Raw genomic sequence first — 16,193 nt, 5'->3', positions numbered from 1 at the left:
GCAATATGTTGCACAGCTCCAGTTCTCCAATAATCATGTTTAGGATTATTTGCTTTTGACAGCAATCAATAATTTGTACAGTCAGAGTCTCGGGAAAGCTTTTACGGCTACGACTGGACTTTTAGAAAGGCTGTTTTATGAAAATAAATAAATAAATAAAGAAATGCAGACATGAGCTGGACTTTAAAATACACCTCCAAATGTATTTTCATTAAAAATGCTTTTGCTTGAATAAAGAAAAACACCAATATCACAGGCATTACTGCTTTTCAGTGGCGCGTGTTGTTTTACCTCTGCCATCTCCTATTTTGTAAGTTCCTAGTCAACGTTTTTTTTAGATATTAAACGCACAAACTTTACAACCAGCCATTTAAAGTAATTTTCTGTAATCTGGATACAGTCCACTGAAAGGAAACGTGATTTTATGACTCCCATGAATAATATCTACCAGCAGGACGCTGCTTAAAGCTCRTGGCTGGAAGGTTAATGTTGAACACTGTTAGTTATAATTTCTAATGAGAAAGTCAACTGAACTTTGCAATGGCAGCTAACAAAAACCCCAGYTCTGAGAATCACCAGAAGACTTCAAGAGCATCAAATTGTGCAAGCTGGAGCGACACAAACAAAAATCCTATATTGTCAGTGGTGAAGGAGTTTACTTTCATTTCCTCTTCTCTCCTTTTTTTTAAATCCTCCCCTTCTTACCAACCGTGCTCTCGGGGAAACACCGTAACGGCATTCTATAGCCACAACTTCCTATATAATTATGGCAAGGCACAAAACCAAACAATCACCCTACACAACTCCGAAAAAACACAGGATTAGTTCACATCTTGGAATGCTCAAAGCGTGTGTGTGTGTGTGTGCGTTGAAAGAGGTAGAGAGAGAAAAGAGAAGGGGGTGGTGGTGGGGAGAGGGGGGGGGGTGGAAGAGACGGGGGAGTGTGTGTGTGTCGGATTTTTAAATTTGACTCAGTTTGTACAGAGACAGGAAGGGAGGGAGGGTTTTAGAGTATCCAGTTGGAGAGCAGGAGTTTAACTGTAGGGCTCTCTTTTTTTTTTTTTTATGAATGGAGACTGAAGGAGAGCTCTGCAGAGGAGCAACGGGGAGAAAGCAGGAGAGGAGGAGGGGTGAGAGGGGAGGCACACTTCCTTTTACGCACGCAGTGAAGAAAATTTATGAATGGGTCACATCTCTTGAGCTGCTCCAAGTGTAAACAACATAGTTGGACGGAGAAGAGCAGGCTTGAGACGCAGGGAAAGGCTCGTTGAGCGCTCCAACTGTGCGTTTTAGTGCTCTTTACACACACACAAAAAAGAACACCAAATTAGCAACACACCCAAACTAGTTTAATGAACTTTCCGAGCCATAAATTAAAGACACCTTTGCGCGCTTTTGTTTTCCCCCCTGCAGGCGGCAAACAGACAAAGAAATCTGCTTGACAGCCTGGCGTCGGGCGCGGATAAGCCCTGAAGCGGCTGTCGGCTTCCACAGGCAAACCCCCCTAATGCTCTCTCGCTTTTTCACGGGCGCAAAATTATAATCAAATCTCTCTTTTAACACGTACAGAGCAATCACATTAAACCAGTGGAAACAACATGGAGCGCTAGTTTACAGTAAAGACGCACATAAACAAAGGCGGCCCTGCAAGTACATAAAAAACAAACAAAACAAAACACACACAAAAAAAAAAACTGCACGGCTGTTTGCATAACCTTCCAGACAGAGCTCACTTGTTAGCCCTGAACTAAAGGACCAGAAGAGATGGATTTACCAGATGTGAAAGTGTTGCTCAATCCCAGCGTTACCCCCCCCCCACACACACACACCACCACTGCTTCTCCACGCCTCTTCTTTAATTTAGCACTGTAACATGTGTTTATTTCTCTTTCCCCCTCACCCCCCTCTCCCTTTTACTATCTCTCTTTGCCCCCGTTAACACTGCCACACCCATGCAGGTAAAGACTTGACTCAGAAAACAACAATGTTTATTTTAACAAGGCACAGCTTTCAATGGAAGCTTCAATTATACTCCCGGTCACCTGGGATTAATGCTGTGCTCTAAGCTTTTTTTTGTGTTGGTGTGTTTGTGTGTGTTTAGACTTTCCAAAACAGGTGAGTCACCTGTTTTTAACGTTTAGCCGACGGTAAGAATGCCTTTTACTTTGGGTATGGGAAAGGACAAAGTTAACAGATTAAAACAAAAAAAAAAAAATGTTATGAAACAAGCAATGACGAAGACGCACACCAATATACACTGACCAGTTTTTCATTATGGCACCGGTTATAAGGGTAAGGCATATTAGGTGGTGAGAGGACATTTTGTAGTTAAAGTTTATCTGTTAGAGGTCAGATTAACAGGAGTAAGAAGTTAAGCAACTGTAACATGAGAAAATTGTGAAGGCTGGACTACTTGATCATAACATCTCGATCAGGGCGGGTCTAGTGAGGTATTCCATGTCTGCAGTGAACAATATCTATCAAAAATCATCCCCCCAAAAAATAAAAAATACCCCTGAACTGGGGAAGAAAATTGAATTTTAGTTATCAAAGAACCCAGTTTGACAAATCCACTCGTAATGTAATTGAAAGCCCATCATCATGCTGGATTTTGGGTTAAAAGTAAAAAAAAATAAACTGCTAAGTTCAAACTAAAGATTGTATGACTGATATCTTTGCTTTGGTTGAGATTATATACATGCAAAAATGTATATAAAACCACAATACAGGACTCTTCCCTTAATGCTAACCTTATTCTTTTGAATGATATAAAGGAAAATTATTACATTCTTAAAGAATCCAGTAAGGTTTTAGCTGTAGAGTTTTGGGCCATATACTTGTGCCTCTGTGACGTGAACAAGGCTTTTTCCATGGACGTCCAACCTTGCAGCCTACAAGACTCGATCTGCTGTTAACATCTTGCTGCCAGATGCCACAGCACACCTTATCAGGTAGCCATGGCACCAAAACTAGGACCAACACAGTTCTAGGCAGGTAGTCATAACATTACGCCTCACGTAGGTGCATACGCAACTGTCACTTAAAGTTCTCCTTTCAAAGTTTAAAGTGATCGGTGTTCTGCTATTGACAACAATCAGCAGGGGAAAGTTTCACCACAGGAGCAACTCTGCTGTGTATTACCGAGCTGCCCATCAAACCGGAGCCCTTCTGACCCTGCAAATCACACTCAGGTCAGCCGTTAGAAAGCTCTGACAGCTGATTGGGTGTTGAGGCCAGTGGGTTAAGTCGACATGACCCTTGTTTGCCCTGAGGTTCATCTGCACTTCCTCCTCCACATTGTTGGCCAGTAGACAGCCACAGTAGACAGGGCATGTGTCACCCAGTGGCTGATTGGTTGGGAGTTAGAATTGTCAAAAAGAAGAGAAAGAAAAAAAAAAACATCTTCCAATGTTTGGAAATAAAAGACGCTTGGTTTCAATTGGAAGAAGAGGCTCTGAGTAGCACCCAGAGCGGACAGTTTTCACTTTGGAGGAGGGATTGGTGTTGCAGTTCTCCCTTTACCATTTCAGCATCCATGCTAGAGTTGGGGGGCGCTGGGAAAAAAAAAACAAAAAAAACTGTTTGCAGAGCAACACGTCCTCCCACCCAGATCCTGAATCGCCATTGTTAGGACGAACAACAAGAAAGGAAAACTCATTCAAATAGCAGCTCAGTTGTAGGGCCAAGGAATTTGCTTTTCCATTTTGCACCTTCCGATGTGCACAAAGGGACCACCTTTGTACCTGCACCCTGAATAATTGTGTACTGGTTTCCTGGGCTGTGACCCATTCAGCTTTTCAAAGGTATGCAAATTGAACGATGGTGCCGCATATTGCTGGGATCCAGATTCACTGGATGACTGSGYCATTAGGAACTTCTGTCTCTGCATAGTTTTGCCTGGCAAAGAGGTTACTGTAGCATCAGCGAGTTATTACTTCAGCAGTCCTCCCCAAGTTCAAAGATGACCACAGAGTCGAATGGATGAACGTGAAAAGTAATATGAGCAGTGACTTAGACCAATACTAAGGTTTATCCTGCAGCCAAGCACAAAGAGGAAGACAGTTGGGAAAATAATTTTTTATAACACCTTAGAGACAACRAAGAGACATAAGGAGATTTATAAGATGTTCCAAGTTCTAGGTGAACATCAACACCAAAGTTTGTTTCAGMTTCAGTTGACTTAAACACCAACCTTACATCTGGAATAGTCTATCTCTAAGCCTAGTTGTAGTCAAGGAATATCAACAAGAGCCTAAAACAAACAGGTTTATTCTCGCATGTAATTTGGATCGCACTCGCTTCATTTTTCTCTCCTTTGCACCTTTGTCTCCAAGCTTTTTGATGTGCCAAAACACATGTTCTCTATGTTACAGCAGCTTTGGATGCAAATGCAAATAGTTCACACTTACAGCTCCAAGCAGACAAAAACAAACACAAAAAAAACAAACTAAAGTACTCACAGTTCTCAGAGTGGAAATCAGGAACAAATTGCTCGTCACTGTCAGGAACTTGAGCTGAAACGAAAACAAAAATTAACTTTAATATATTTTGTTGCACACCCTGACCTCAGTCCGCCTTACTGTCTCTGCTCTGTGAAATCTGAGTCTTGGCTTCATTCAGATGACCTCCACTAAAAGATTTTCACAGCTTGCAGCGGCTTTTGCAATCGACAGATCAATTCAAAAGACCACAGAGCTCTTACACGGATCACGCATTTTTACCCACACGAGCTGCACCAACCTTGGAGGGGCTAAATGTGACACAGTCAAGTAACAAGTTATTGAATCATACATGTCACTTTCCCGCCGCGGCTCACATTTAAAAAACTGTTTTAGCGATAGTTTTTTATTGTGAAATGTCCCTGTGTTGGTTTCTATTTCACAATCATATCTTTGTCAACCTGACAAACAGGGCTGAGATCTCGAACGCTTCCATCAACTTTCTTTTTTTTTTCTAAAACACAACAGGTTTTTTTTTTTTTTATTGTTTAAACACACAAAACAAAAATAGTTTTATTTGACCTGTGGGTGGTTTTTACTCCATTCTGCTAATTTCCACAGCAAAAGCTCAGGAGGGCTAAAACAGGGTGTTCAGGCTAAACCAAAGAGAAACCTTTCTTTGTTGGAAAACTGCTGGAGCACAAAATTCTGAGAATAGTTGGTGTTTTGTCTGCTGTGTGTATAAGACAGAAACTAGAACTGGCTAAGTTAGTCATGAGGTGAGCGGTGACCGTAAAAGAAAGCGTCCCTTTTATTTTACTGTAGAAAAAAAAATAAAAAATGGAAGAGACAACAAAAACAAAATAAAAGAGCAAACAAGAAATAACTCATGAATCATGTATACACATGGAGAAGGGGTTCCATTTTTAGCATATTAGAGTATCACAATTAAATAGATAAAGTAATGCTAACAACAAAATAAAGAACATTTAAAATAAGTAATATTATCAATACTACTCTACCAAAAAAAAAAAAAAAGACAAATTAGAGTAGGTATTTTATATACATATACATGCATTTATTTTTGACAAGAGGTCAGGAATTATTTTAAGATTTATTTCAAGGACACGTAAATATGTCAGGAAACGTTATAGGGCCACCTTACACCGGTTTGTAAAAATAGATGAATCAATACACTGATCTAGCTCATGTGATGCTGCCCCTGTTGCAGTGGTGTTGAATTTCAGAGGCCCTGATTAGGCACTCTTCCACAATGAAACTCATCACACTGAATAAGCAAAGCCGGCGAGGCCAAGGCCAGGTGCAGCAGCGCCGGACAAGCACTATTGCACCACCTTCTAATTCAAAACACCCTATTCATGATGATCTTTCTGGAGCTTTGGGCTTTGTTTTTACCATTTCATTAGGAAAAGCCTAAATTATTTGTCACCATCCCTTTAGTGTTGTCAAGGGCAAGGCCATTTCATTGAAATAACAGCCAAACCTTAAATATTATTTAAGCCAACAGAAATTTGGTTTAGCAATTTGAATAGTGCTGCAGAAAACTTGGGATAAGTGTGGAAAACATGCGATAAAGATAACTCATTTGCTTGCTTACTTACTGTACTGTGTTTAGATTATAGAAAACAGAAAGTGTGTAAAGATAACTTTTGTATTTCAAATAAATACAAAAGCAGTAATTTTTGCTCTTTTGTCTTATCATTCTGACATTTTTATGTCATATTCTTTAAGCTACTTGCTACACGTTTTATGGCTTAACGAGCTGAAATGTTGTTCACACAATAAGATACATCTCCGACAAAACAAGTTGAGTTTTAGGATGAATGAAAATAAGCAAAACGTAAACATTTACTTGAAATGTACGTTTTTAATCACAAGCAAAGTAAATACATCTCACCTGCTCAGGCTCATATCAATTATTAAAATCTGGTAAAAAAAAAAAAAAAAAAAAAAAAAACATCTGGTAAACGTTTTATGTGTGGGGAGTCAAGGGCACTTTCCTGAATTTCTTTAAAACACATTAAAATGGCAAAATTTTACGTTTTAAATATGCCAGCACTCTTCCACCAGAGTAGAAGAGGAAGGAAATTGTTAATTGCTCCCTGTAGCATGTCTTTGTACAAGATGAAGGCTTAAATGGACTTGCTGATATAATGGTTCAGACTTTATGGTCTGTACAATTTACGGTGGACTACCGACACTGACTACTGTCTAACAGCAGAGTCCAGAATGTATTACAAGCAGTGAAATCAGACCAATCTCAATAATTAAAGCAATGCTTTCCCCCCCAGTAAAACCGTTACTGATGATTCTGATACAGGGACTACGCTTCATAACTCGTGTAATGCCACTAAAAAAACTCCATGCAAAGGTGCAACCGCAATAAACTCCACATTCAATGTTGACTTCAGTTCAGTTGACTTTTGGAGCGGAGCATAACACTCTTTCTGCCTCCACAGTTACAAAAACAAGAAGTCCGTGCTTCTTTTAATTCATTCCATCTACAGTTCCACTTAAGATAGTTTATTTTATTGGTGCGGTTGAAGTATTTGGAACTATATATTTTTTTGTGGTAAGAGAGTAGCCCGACAACATCAATCTGTCTTTTTCTCTAAAAGAAATGAAAGCAATGCGGAGTTAACGAACACTTCCGGAGCCGGGACCGTGACTTTGCAATAATTTCCGCCTCGCCGGAGAGGCGAAAATCTGACCCGGCTAAAATGATCTCTCTCCCCTCTGCCAGTATTTGGATTTCCAGACAATGATACACAATGCAGAAACCAAAACTCACAGACAGAGGACAAAAAGAGGAAATAAGAAATTCAAATCCACTTTCATGTCGTCACACTCCTCCTTCCTCTGCAGAGGAAACCGGATGACTCCGCTCTGCAGCATGTTCTGATAAATCACATTGATTTCTTATGTAACGCTGCATCCTGTGATTTACTATATTATAATGATATTATCTCCTTTTAAGTTTTTAGTCCTTTGCCCTCAGGAGGGGGGCCTGCATGTGACAGAGCAAAGGCCAGTATTTAGTTCTGCAGGTCCACCAATCAATCACTTCCACTAGTTTCAACATGTCCAAAACAGAACACACTGGACCCAATAAAATTAAAGGCAGCAGAAAAGAAACGATGAGCTTCAGACATTATCGCAACCTCTCACTGTCTGTGTCTGTACACTTTCCTGAGTTTGAATGCGTGCGCGAGCGTGCGCACACCGATCTGATTTGTTTCCAGGAACACCCCGTCAGGAGCTTTCAGATGCAAGTCAGCACAAGAAGAGAAGTGTGTTTATATGAGCCCAGACGCATGTTCTCCCAGATGCTTCCAACCACCTTGAATAACTTTTTTCCCCCCTCTTTCCCAGCAGGAGATCCTGGGAGGAGTCAAGCAGCCAAAGTCATATAAACCTAAAGGCCAAAATGAGACAAGATGTGACAAGTTCCTGAACTCTTGCCTTTCAGAACTTCGCCCTTTCCGTTTCTCTCTCGCTTCCTCCCCTATTTGGTGAACAAGAAGAAGAAGAAGAAAAAAAAAGAAAATCTCCCTCTAGCTAACCAGCTTTTACAACTGCGGTGGATCCGTCACAACTGCAATCAGTCATGATAGGGTCTTTAATTAATGCAACAGGAAAGGAAAGGTCTTAGCCGGGGGAAGCTGAAAACAAGCCAGTACTTAGGGTTAAATAACGCTTTGATAGGGTTACACTTCCATCTCTCTGCTTTCTGTTGCCTTGATCACTCTCTAAGACTCAACAATAAGCCATCGTACTATTTGAGTTCAAGACATTGTATCCTTTAAAAGGCTGCTTTGTTCAATAATAGGAAATAATGACTTTTAAGCATCAGAAAGATGAAAAGAGCATGTTATTAATGGATTTAAAGTGATTATTTCTTCCACTGAAGCCATTGAAAGAAATACTCCCTCTCTCCCCCTTTTGCTGTAAATGACCAAATCCAAAGCTGAGATAAGCCATGAAGTGGTGGAAAAGGGGTTTTTGATCTTTACTGTAAGTGATAAATCAATAGAATAAAACACACAATTCAGCTTACAACTTAGAATAAATTCAAACTGTTTAAAAAAAGCATATCAGTGCCAAACTTTCTGACAACTATTATCCCCAAATTTGAAGGGCCAAACTATTGGCTGCACATATTCTTTCCAACAATATTTTTAATAATGAAAAGTGAAGGTAATTTTTATCTGCCTGACTCTGGGAACATAGTCATTGTATAAATAATCATATTTCAAAGAAACACGGATCAAACGTGTACTAAGTTGTGTATTTTATGACTTCTGTGCACTGCAGATATTGACCACTGATTATCACTTAGGATACCAAGAAAATCAATTATTTTATATCCACAAGGACAAGGATGATTTGATAATTTGCACAAATGCGACATGCAATTTCTCAGTAACTGTACTATGAATAATAAAGCCGGTGATTTTTGATTTAACTATTAGAACACAGGTTGTTAAAAACTGGAACATATTCAGATGTGGGATAAACTGGGATAATCCACAAAAGTCTTAATACAGCTACAAAAAGGTGGTTATTTATCCAAAATACAACACATCTACAATTAAAGTAATGACTGTAAAAAAGCCCAAATTGATCTTGAGAAAGACAATAAAACATCCGCAGTCAGTCTTTATGTCAAATATTTCCTTTAAGGCTTTTTATGTGTCCTACTCAGGGATGTGGCAACTGTATTTGCAGCTTTCCATTAAAAAGTGCATTTTTTTTTCCATCTGAACCTTTAAGAGAGGTCTACAGACACCTTTGAAGTGACACCTATTGTTGCAGCTTTATGACTCTGGTCTTTGTCTGAGTCAGTTGCTGGTGTGAAGTGGGTTTGCAGCTTTTCAACACTGCATGAGAAAAGGTGTAAAAGCTAATGTGGATGCTGCACTGTTTGCCCCTTAAGATGGGCTGAGATCAAATGGTGCAGACGCCATTTGAACTCAGCCGCAGGGTCTGATCGCTTAACTTTACTGATTTGCCTGTGAGCTGTCAGTGACTCATTCTCAATCCATTGTGTTGTTTTATTTTACCACTGATATTTTATTATCCTTAGAAACAGGAACACTCTGCCCCAGAACATACTAAAGCGGCTGCAAAGGTTGCAAACGCCTCCAAAGATGTGCTTCAAGGTGATTTATTCGCTCACTTATTTAGCAGGTCGAATCTGCAAAGTGTTTCCTACATTATACAATTAGAAGTAATTGTTTTTAATTGCTGCGCAAGACACAACCTGCTCGCAAAACTTCAGGAAGTGGAGCCGACTTAAACTGCCTGGTATGAAGTCGGATTCGCAGTGACACCAGATTAATCCGAGACTGGGTGATTAATGGGAGAGGAAATAAAGAGCTACGGCTCTGTTTTCAGTCTCTTGTTCTTCAGGAAACATTGGATCATTTGAAAATTGAAAGAGCTTAATACTCCTTGTCACTGTTTGGTGGAGTTGATGATTACCTGTAAGATATCACAGGAGTCATAGCTGGCTTTATGTAACAAGTTCAAATGGTTACAAACAGGGTTTGGCATGTTGTTAGGATGTGTCACATATTAAAGCCCCAAAAATAGTCAATTACACGTATCTACTTATACGCAAACATGACACAGATAGTACCAGGACTTCCTCAGAAAGGCAGTGATTTAGGTAATAACTGCACAGTACTTTTAGAAATATGTGCAAGCTTTTTGACTTTGGTATTCAAACATTTTAAAAACTCTTCTGCTTATTAATAAATTAGTTGGTCATAAATTCTTAAAACTCCATTAAGTCTTTCTCTCTTATTAAAAATGTATACATTTATTGGGATTAAATCACTTTTAAGTATGGAAGCATAGCAAAAAGGATACAGAAATGCTTATGTCAAATGATTTTGAGCTCAACGTTGACAAAACCCTAACCCCGACAGGTTTTAATTTTTAGAACATCTTTCACATATCGACCGTTTTAATCACCAAAGCTTTTAGAAGATATTGATTCGTTGTCGAGGAGCTAAGCAGAAGTTTTTTTTTTTTTTTAAGAGTTGGCCTGAATGGACATTAACGAAATGCTGCCTTTGATCCTGAGAGCAGGGGTGTCAAACTTCAGTCCTCAAAGGATGTGAGCTTGCAACCTTTGGATGTGTCAGGCGTCCAACATGCCTAAATCCAATGACTTGTTGACTTCCTCATGCACTCGCATAGTACAAAGTCCTGCTAGTTGCCTAATTATACTAATCAGGTCTGCTAACATAGATACATCTCTGTAAGCTGCAGGACACTGGTCCTGTGATGCAGAGTTTGGTCCAAAGGACTTTTTTCCCCCTGATGTTTATCAAATTGTGTCATGTTTCCAAAATTTTAGTCAGAATTCGGAAAGGAACTCACTGATTTAAATCTTCTAGGATCTAAGGGTGCTGTAATTGCAGTTTTCCACTACCAATGAATATATGCATAAATATATGTTCCTGATTGGAAAAATTATTTTTCATTTCCAATTTTTTCAAAGTTTTGAAGATATAGTTGGAATTTAGATGCATTAAGCCATTAAAACAAAACATAGCATGCTGCTACAGACACACCCTGCAGCCAAAACCCATAGTTTAGATAATATCAGAATATGTACGTGCAGTGTTGTTGCACTGCACGTACATATTCAGGTTAACTAACGTCAGTCAGGGAATGTTTGAGAGTCAAGTGTTTTCAGTGAGAATAGCAGTTTAAAGTTTCATGGCATGGGCTTAAGAAGTCTGTCATCAGCTAGAGCCCAGATTGTCTTTCAAAAACTGAAACTTTGCTAAACTCAAAACCCCCGAAGCATGAAGAGACAACCTCAAAATTAAGGCTTAGATTCAAAATGGCTCAACTTCTTCTTTGTTTTAGGGCAAATCTTGAAATAATTTTTGTTGTTTGATCTTGGAGAGCTCTAGACAAGTTCCAATTTTTACAGCTCTTGGTAAATCTGGTGCAAGGGATTCAAGCTTAAGGTGCACTGTGGAGCATTTTGTTTTCTTTTCTCTCCCCACCCCAATCCTCAGTACACATTACTTTTTTTCATCCACCCTTAATGCTGTGCAAAGATTTAAAGACTGTTGAAAGTAAAAAAAAAGGCAATTTATTTAATTTAACGCAGATTAATAATATTATTTAAATCTGAATATTGTTGTTCATAGTTCTGAACAGGTCTAAGGGGTAACAGTTTACATATAATCATGAAGGATTTTATCCCTTTTTTTCCTGCAGTGGTCTAGCCTCTTCAACATACAATTAGTCTGGCTAGAGATGGAAATGGAAGAGAGAGAGAGAGAGAGAGAGAGAGAGAGAGAGAGAGAGAGAGAGAGAGAGAGAGAGAGAGAGAGAAAAAAAAAAACACTTACATTTTAACTTCCATGCCTGTACATGGGCAAGTGGGGTATAACCTAAAGGGGGTGCTGTAGGGGAATCATTCACTTTTTTTGCACTTAATACATGCATATTATCAATGCTTCCATCATTTTTCATGAATTTTTGGGGAATGTTGAGGCCTCCGGGAATGTAGTACTTTCAACAGAAAGGAAATGGAAGAATAAAAAACACATGCAAGAATGATATAAGGGACTGCAGTATAGTTAATCTTTTTCTTTTCTTTTTTTACCCTGGTAACTGTTCAAATATATTAATTTTTGCTGTCTCTAATCAATGCATTTTTTATGAGTTTCAGGACTCCAAAAAGGCTTTTCATTTTATAAAAATCAAAAGATCACTGGACATTTGCAATTCAATAGGTCACTTGGGTGTACCAGGAAAAATTTGAATCTAAATTGGCCCTCACACTTTTGTATGAGATGTGAGTTTATTTAACTAACATGGGGAAAAAAACTAAAATAAAGTGGATTTTAGTTTATAGTAATACATCATTACATTATAGTACATTATAGTTTAGCACATCATTATGAGTGAAAAAAAACAAAGCATAATAAAGAAAGTGACGTACAAATTGACAAAGGCGCACAATAACCCCCAGCCTGTAATTCATCTTCAGTGTATTTATTTTATAAACCAAACATATTAACAGAAACTCTGTGGGTCACAATACACAGACATGTGCTTTCAATTAAGACATGAGGTGAGCACAGAGGATCTGTCTCCTATAGGCACAAGAATATAAAACAGCCAGATTCATCACTGTGCAAGTGAGACAACAGCTAGACAACACGTAGAAGGAACTTTAAACAGGACTCAAGAGCCTGATGTGGTTCACATTTGAATATAAATGTCAAAACTGGAGCGGTATTCAACCTTTAAATCTCCACATCAAAGCACATCAAAGCAACAAGACACAGCAAAATTTACACCTCAGACTGTGGTCCTCTTTTACACTCATCCACACTCCCTGTGCTGGATCACTGCTTGGGTCCAGATCACCACAACAAATGCTCCAAATGACCCACATCTTGTGGTATTTTCCCTTCCCTCCTCGCAGGCGGAATAATTACTGTATTACGGCTCACGTCAGCGGCGCTCTCCTTAGGTCAGCTCAGTGACAGTTGTCTCTGACTGGGCCTCATTTCGTTGCTATGTGCGTTTGAGTGACACAAGCCAAACAGGCAGTTTGTTTGCATTGGCTGCAGTTTGGCACGCACTCCACATGCCAACATGGCCAAAGTAGGATGTGCTCGAAGCTAATAATGTCCTGTCTGTGCTCACTCGGGCTGCTTTTTCTTTGGTAGGGAAAACGAGGGATTGTGGTTTGTGAGTGTGTGCGAGCAGAGCTGACCCAAGACTGTATGGAGACCTAAGCAGAAGGRGCTTCTGGGTCTTACCTCCAGTTAAATTCCCATGAAAAAAAACCCCCATACATGTAAAATACTTAATGGACTTTAACGTATAACACTTTTCTAGTGATACCAAACCACTCAAAGCACTTTAACACTATGCATCTCACCCCCTCTTCCCCACTGCACTCACTGACACCCATACTTTCATTGAAGTAAGAGTTCTTCATGTGAAATTAATAATTATTTTAAAAAAAACAGCATGTGGACATGTTATTCATTTGTAAAATATATTTTGTGTAGTAACAATTGAGCAGATGTTTCACATGTGTAAATGTTATTGCGTCCTAACTTATGAAACACATGGATGAAAACTTTCTGGATTTGATAGATGTTCCCTTTGTGTTTCACATGTAAAACATTATGCAGTGTAGTAGGCACAATACATGTGGCACATCTTTCATACGTCAAATGTTTACATGTTAGCTTGAGGGATGTAAAAAAAAAAAAATTAATTAAATGTGAATTTTGGTGTAGTCGTATCGTGATCATGTTCTGTGTTTCTTAAACATGAAAACATTGTGTGTTTCATCAGTTAGTGGGATCAGAAATGCAAAATTATTACTGTTAATGTATCTTCATTCACAACTCACACTTGTATGTCAGTTGTGAATGAAGATACTTAAATACAAAAATGTATATTCATTGTTTTTTAATTTCTTGTTTTATAAACTTAGACTACACTTTTATATTTATACTTACATTTGTAAATGTAAATTTAAGAGCAGGCTATTTAAGAGCAGGCTATTTAAGAGCAGGCTAAGTTTGCACAACCTTCTGCCCTAAATAAAAAATCAAGGTTCGTGTGAGAAGCCAAGCTTTCTTAGTTTGAGTATGAGTCCGGCCAGCACTGTGTGTGTGCGTGCATGTGTGTGTGTCACATCAGAATAGGATATACCAGTTTCTTAACAAGACAGATCAATGTCTAGGAAACACTTCAAGTCCTCAAGTTTTTGTATCGAACATCCAATCAGTTTGCATGATTATCACAATCAGCACAGATAAAAAAAACAAACAAAAACCGCTCTGAGAAATCTCACCTTCTGTGAGCCAAGTCTCTTGTAGTTGGCTTAAATCCTGGAAGAGGTCTGTGTGAAAACAGAAAAAAAAGGCAAGAGTGAATATTCCTCATAGAACAGAAAATAATTACGTTTCACGCTCTCACACACACACTGACATCGTTTCGGCTCCTGGAAGCCCCCCCGGCCCCCCCCCCCAAAAAAAATCCAAATCTGTTTGTTTCTGTGTCCTTTACCTTCAGATTCCTGAGGGGGTAATTCTGTGTCCATGAATTTCCTTTTTGCTGCCATCAACAGTCTATTTAGGGGCCCATTTCCTTGCGACTTCTGCAAAAGCAATAGATGTTAACAGAATCCAGCCGAGCACTTCAACAACAGAAGTATCAAAACAGTTCACGGCAGTCCTTCACTGTCCACCAATTGGGCACATCTGACCGGAAAATCACATGAAAGCGCACAAAGCGGCAATATGTTTTGTGATGCATATTTTCAAAGGACTCATCGTGCCTAAGACAATATCGCATTTGTCACTTAGGGGCCGTGGGGGGGAACATTCTGACCAAAATACTTACTTGAAGCAAACGAAACCAACAAAATAAATTGACAATAACTTTTAAATGCGCACAGGCGTAACTTAGTGGATGCTTCCCCCCCCCCCCTTTCCTGGCAGTTGCAATCAGTGCAGACAAACACTTTTTCTATCGCAACTCGTGCAGACGCGACGCGAACACGAATAAAGCCGCGGCAAGCAGCGAAACAACAAGGCTGGAGGAGGGGGGGGGGGGAATACAAATGTATAGAATAAAGCAACAAAAAGCGTTGAGACATACGTACATTTGCTAAAGGGTAAGGCACTTGCTGGTCCAAATATCCATCCATCTTATAATCCATCCGTTTAACCGTTTGCGGTCATTTGCGCTGAGTTGGAGTGGGATCCACGCAGGCTGCAGGGAAGAGGAGGGAGCGCTGTTTGTGAATGGAGCTGCGTGGAGGCTGCATGCATAATGAGCTCCATTCACAAAAAATGCCGAGGGGAAGTGATGGCGAGTGATTACCCAGCGGGCTGCGGCCCTCTTTACAAATCTCTTTTGTGCACATGCGTGTGTGTGTGTGTGTGTGAGAGAGAGTGTGTGAGTGAGAGAGTGCGCGTTGATTTCACAAGCAAATAAACAACCACTTTTCCCCGGATTCATTCATCAAATAACGCGACTTTTACTTTCTTTTTTTATTTACATAACAAATCCCGTTTATGATAGTGAGAAATACGGAATGATTGCATTTTGCCGACTACATACAGTTTTTTTTTCAATATTTCTTGCCACGTCTTCCCCGGGTTTGTTCTTGGATACAGCGAAGTCCAGAAAGTGTAAAGAGAAACAGATGTTGCATTCGCGTCCAGGTCCCTACCCCCCAACTTCATCTGAATTTTGATCAGCTTTCGGTGAAACTGATTTGAAAGTGTGGAGTGAGCTGTTATTTCTGCAGCAGATCTAATTTTGGTGAGACTCGCTCTTCCAGGTCGGCTCTATTGGACGGTTCTGATTGGTGGGTCTCCTCTGAAGGGCTCGAATTTCTCGCTTTTGTCCGGTTGAATTCACTGACTTCTGAATGAAGTCTCGGWTCCCCGTGTGAGCCAATCAGACAGCTGATCGTCGGGGTCCTAGCAACGATGGGCGGGGCTGACACTCGAGCAGCCAATGAGCTCTGAGCAGACTGTGGGCTTTTTCTACTGAATTTTCCAGTTGTTTTTCATTCACAAAAAAGGAAGAGGGGAGCGAGAGAGAAGGGGAAAAAAAATGTCCATTCATAAAAACGTGCCCTGGCATGAAAGGTTTAATATGTTTTTTTTTCGCCTTTGCATGGGAAAACTCAAAGAATCTCTTGTTATTTACCTGCTT

The 16,193-nt window shown here is 39.6% G+C and overlaps 1 protein-coding gene across 2 annotated transcripts in view; it reads right to left on the bottom strand.

The window, feature by feature from the left end:
* Positions 1-15,825, bottom strand: part of etv4 (ETS variant transcription factor 4) — a 39,137-nt gene extending 23,312 nt beyond the window's left edge. The window contains exons 1-5 of one of the 2 annotated variants that reach the window (XM_008437395.2): positions 15,591-15,825; positions 15,130-15,239; positions 14,532-14,622; positions 14,317-14,364; positions 4,461-4,514 (exon numbers count right to left, since the gene is read on the bottom strand). In XM_008437395.2, coding sequence (XP_008435617.1) covers positions 4,461-4,514; positions 14,317-14,364; positions 14,532-14,622; positions 15,130-15,186 — 250 coding nt within the window. In that variant the 5' untranslated portion in view covers positions 15,187-15,239; positions 15,591-15,825. Of the gene's footprint in view, positions 1-4,460; positions 4,515-14,316; positions 14,365-14,531; positions 14,623-15,129; positions 15,341-15,590 lie in introns of those variants that run through there. The other variant, XM_008437394.1, reaches the window with a different exon arrangement.
* Positions 15,826-16,193: the final 368 nt, after the last annotated feature.

Source organism: Poecilia reticulata, linkage group LG19 (genome assembly GCF_000633615.1).
Source record: "Poecilia reticulata strain Guanapo linkage group LG19, Guppy_female_1.0+MT, whole genome shotgun sequence".
Lineage (NCBI taxonomy): Eukaryota > Metazoa > Chordata > Actinopteri > Cyprinodontiformes > Poeciliidae > Poecilia > Poecilia reticulata.
This window is presented reverse-complemented; position numbering and strand designations above follow the sequence as displayed.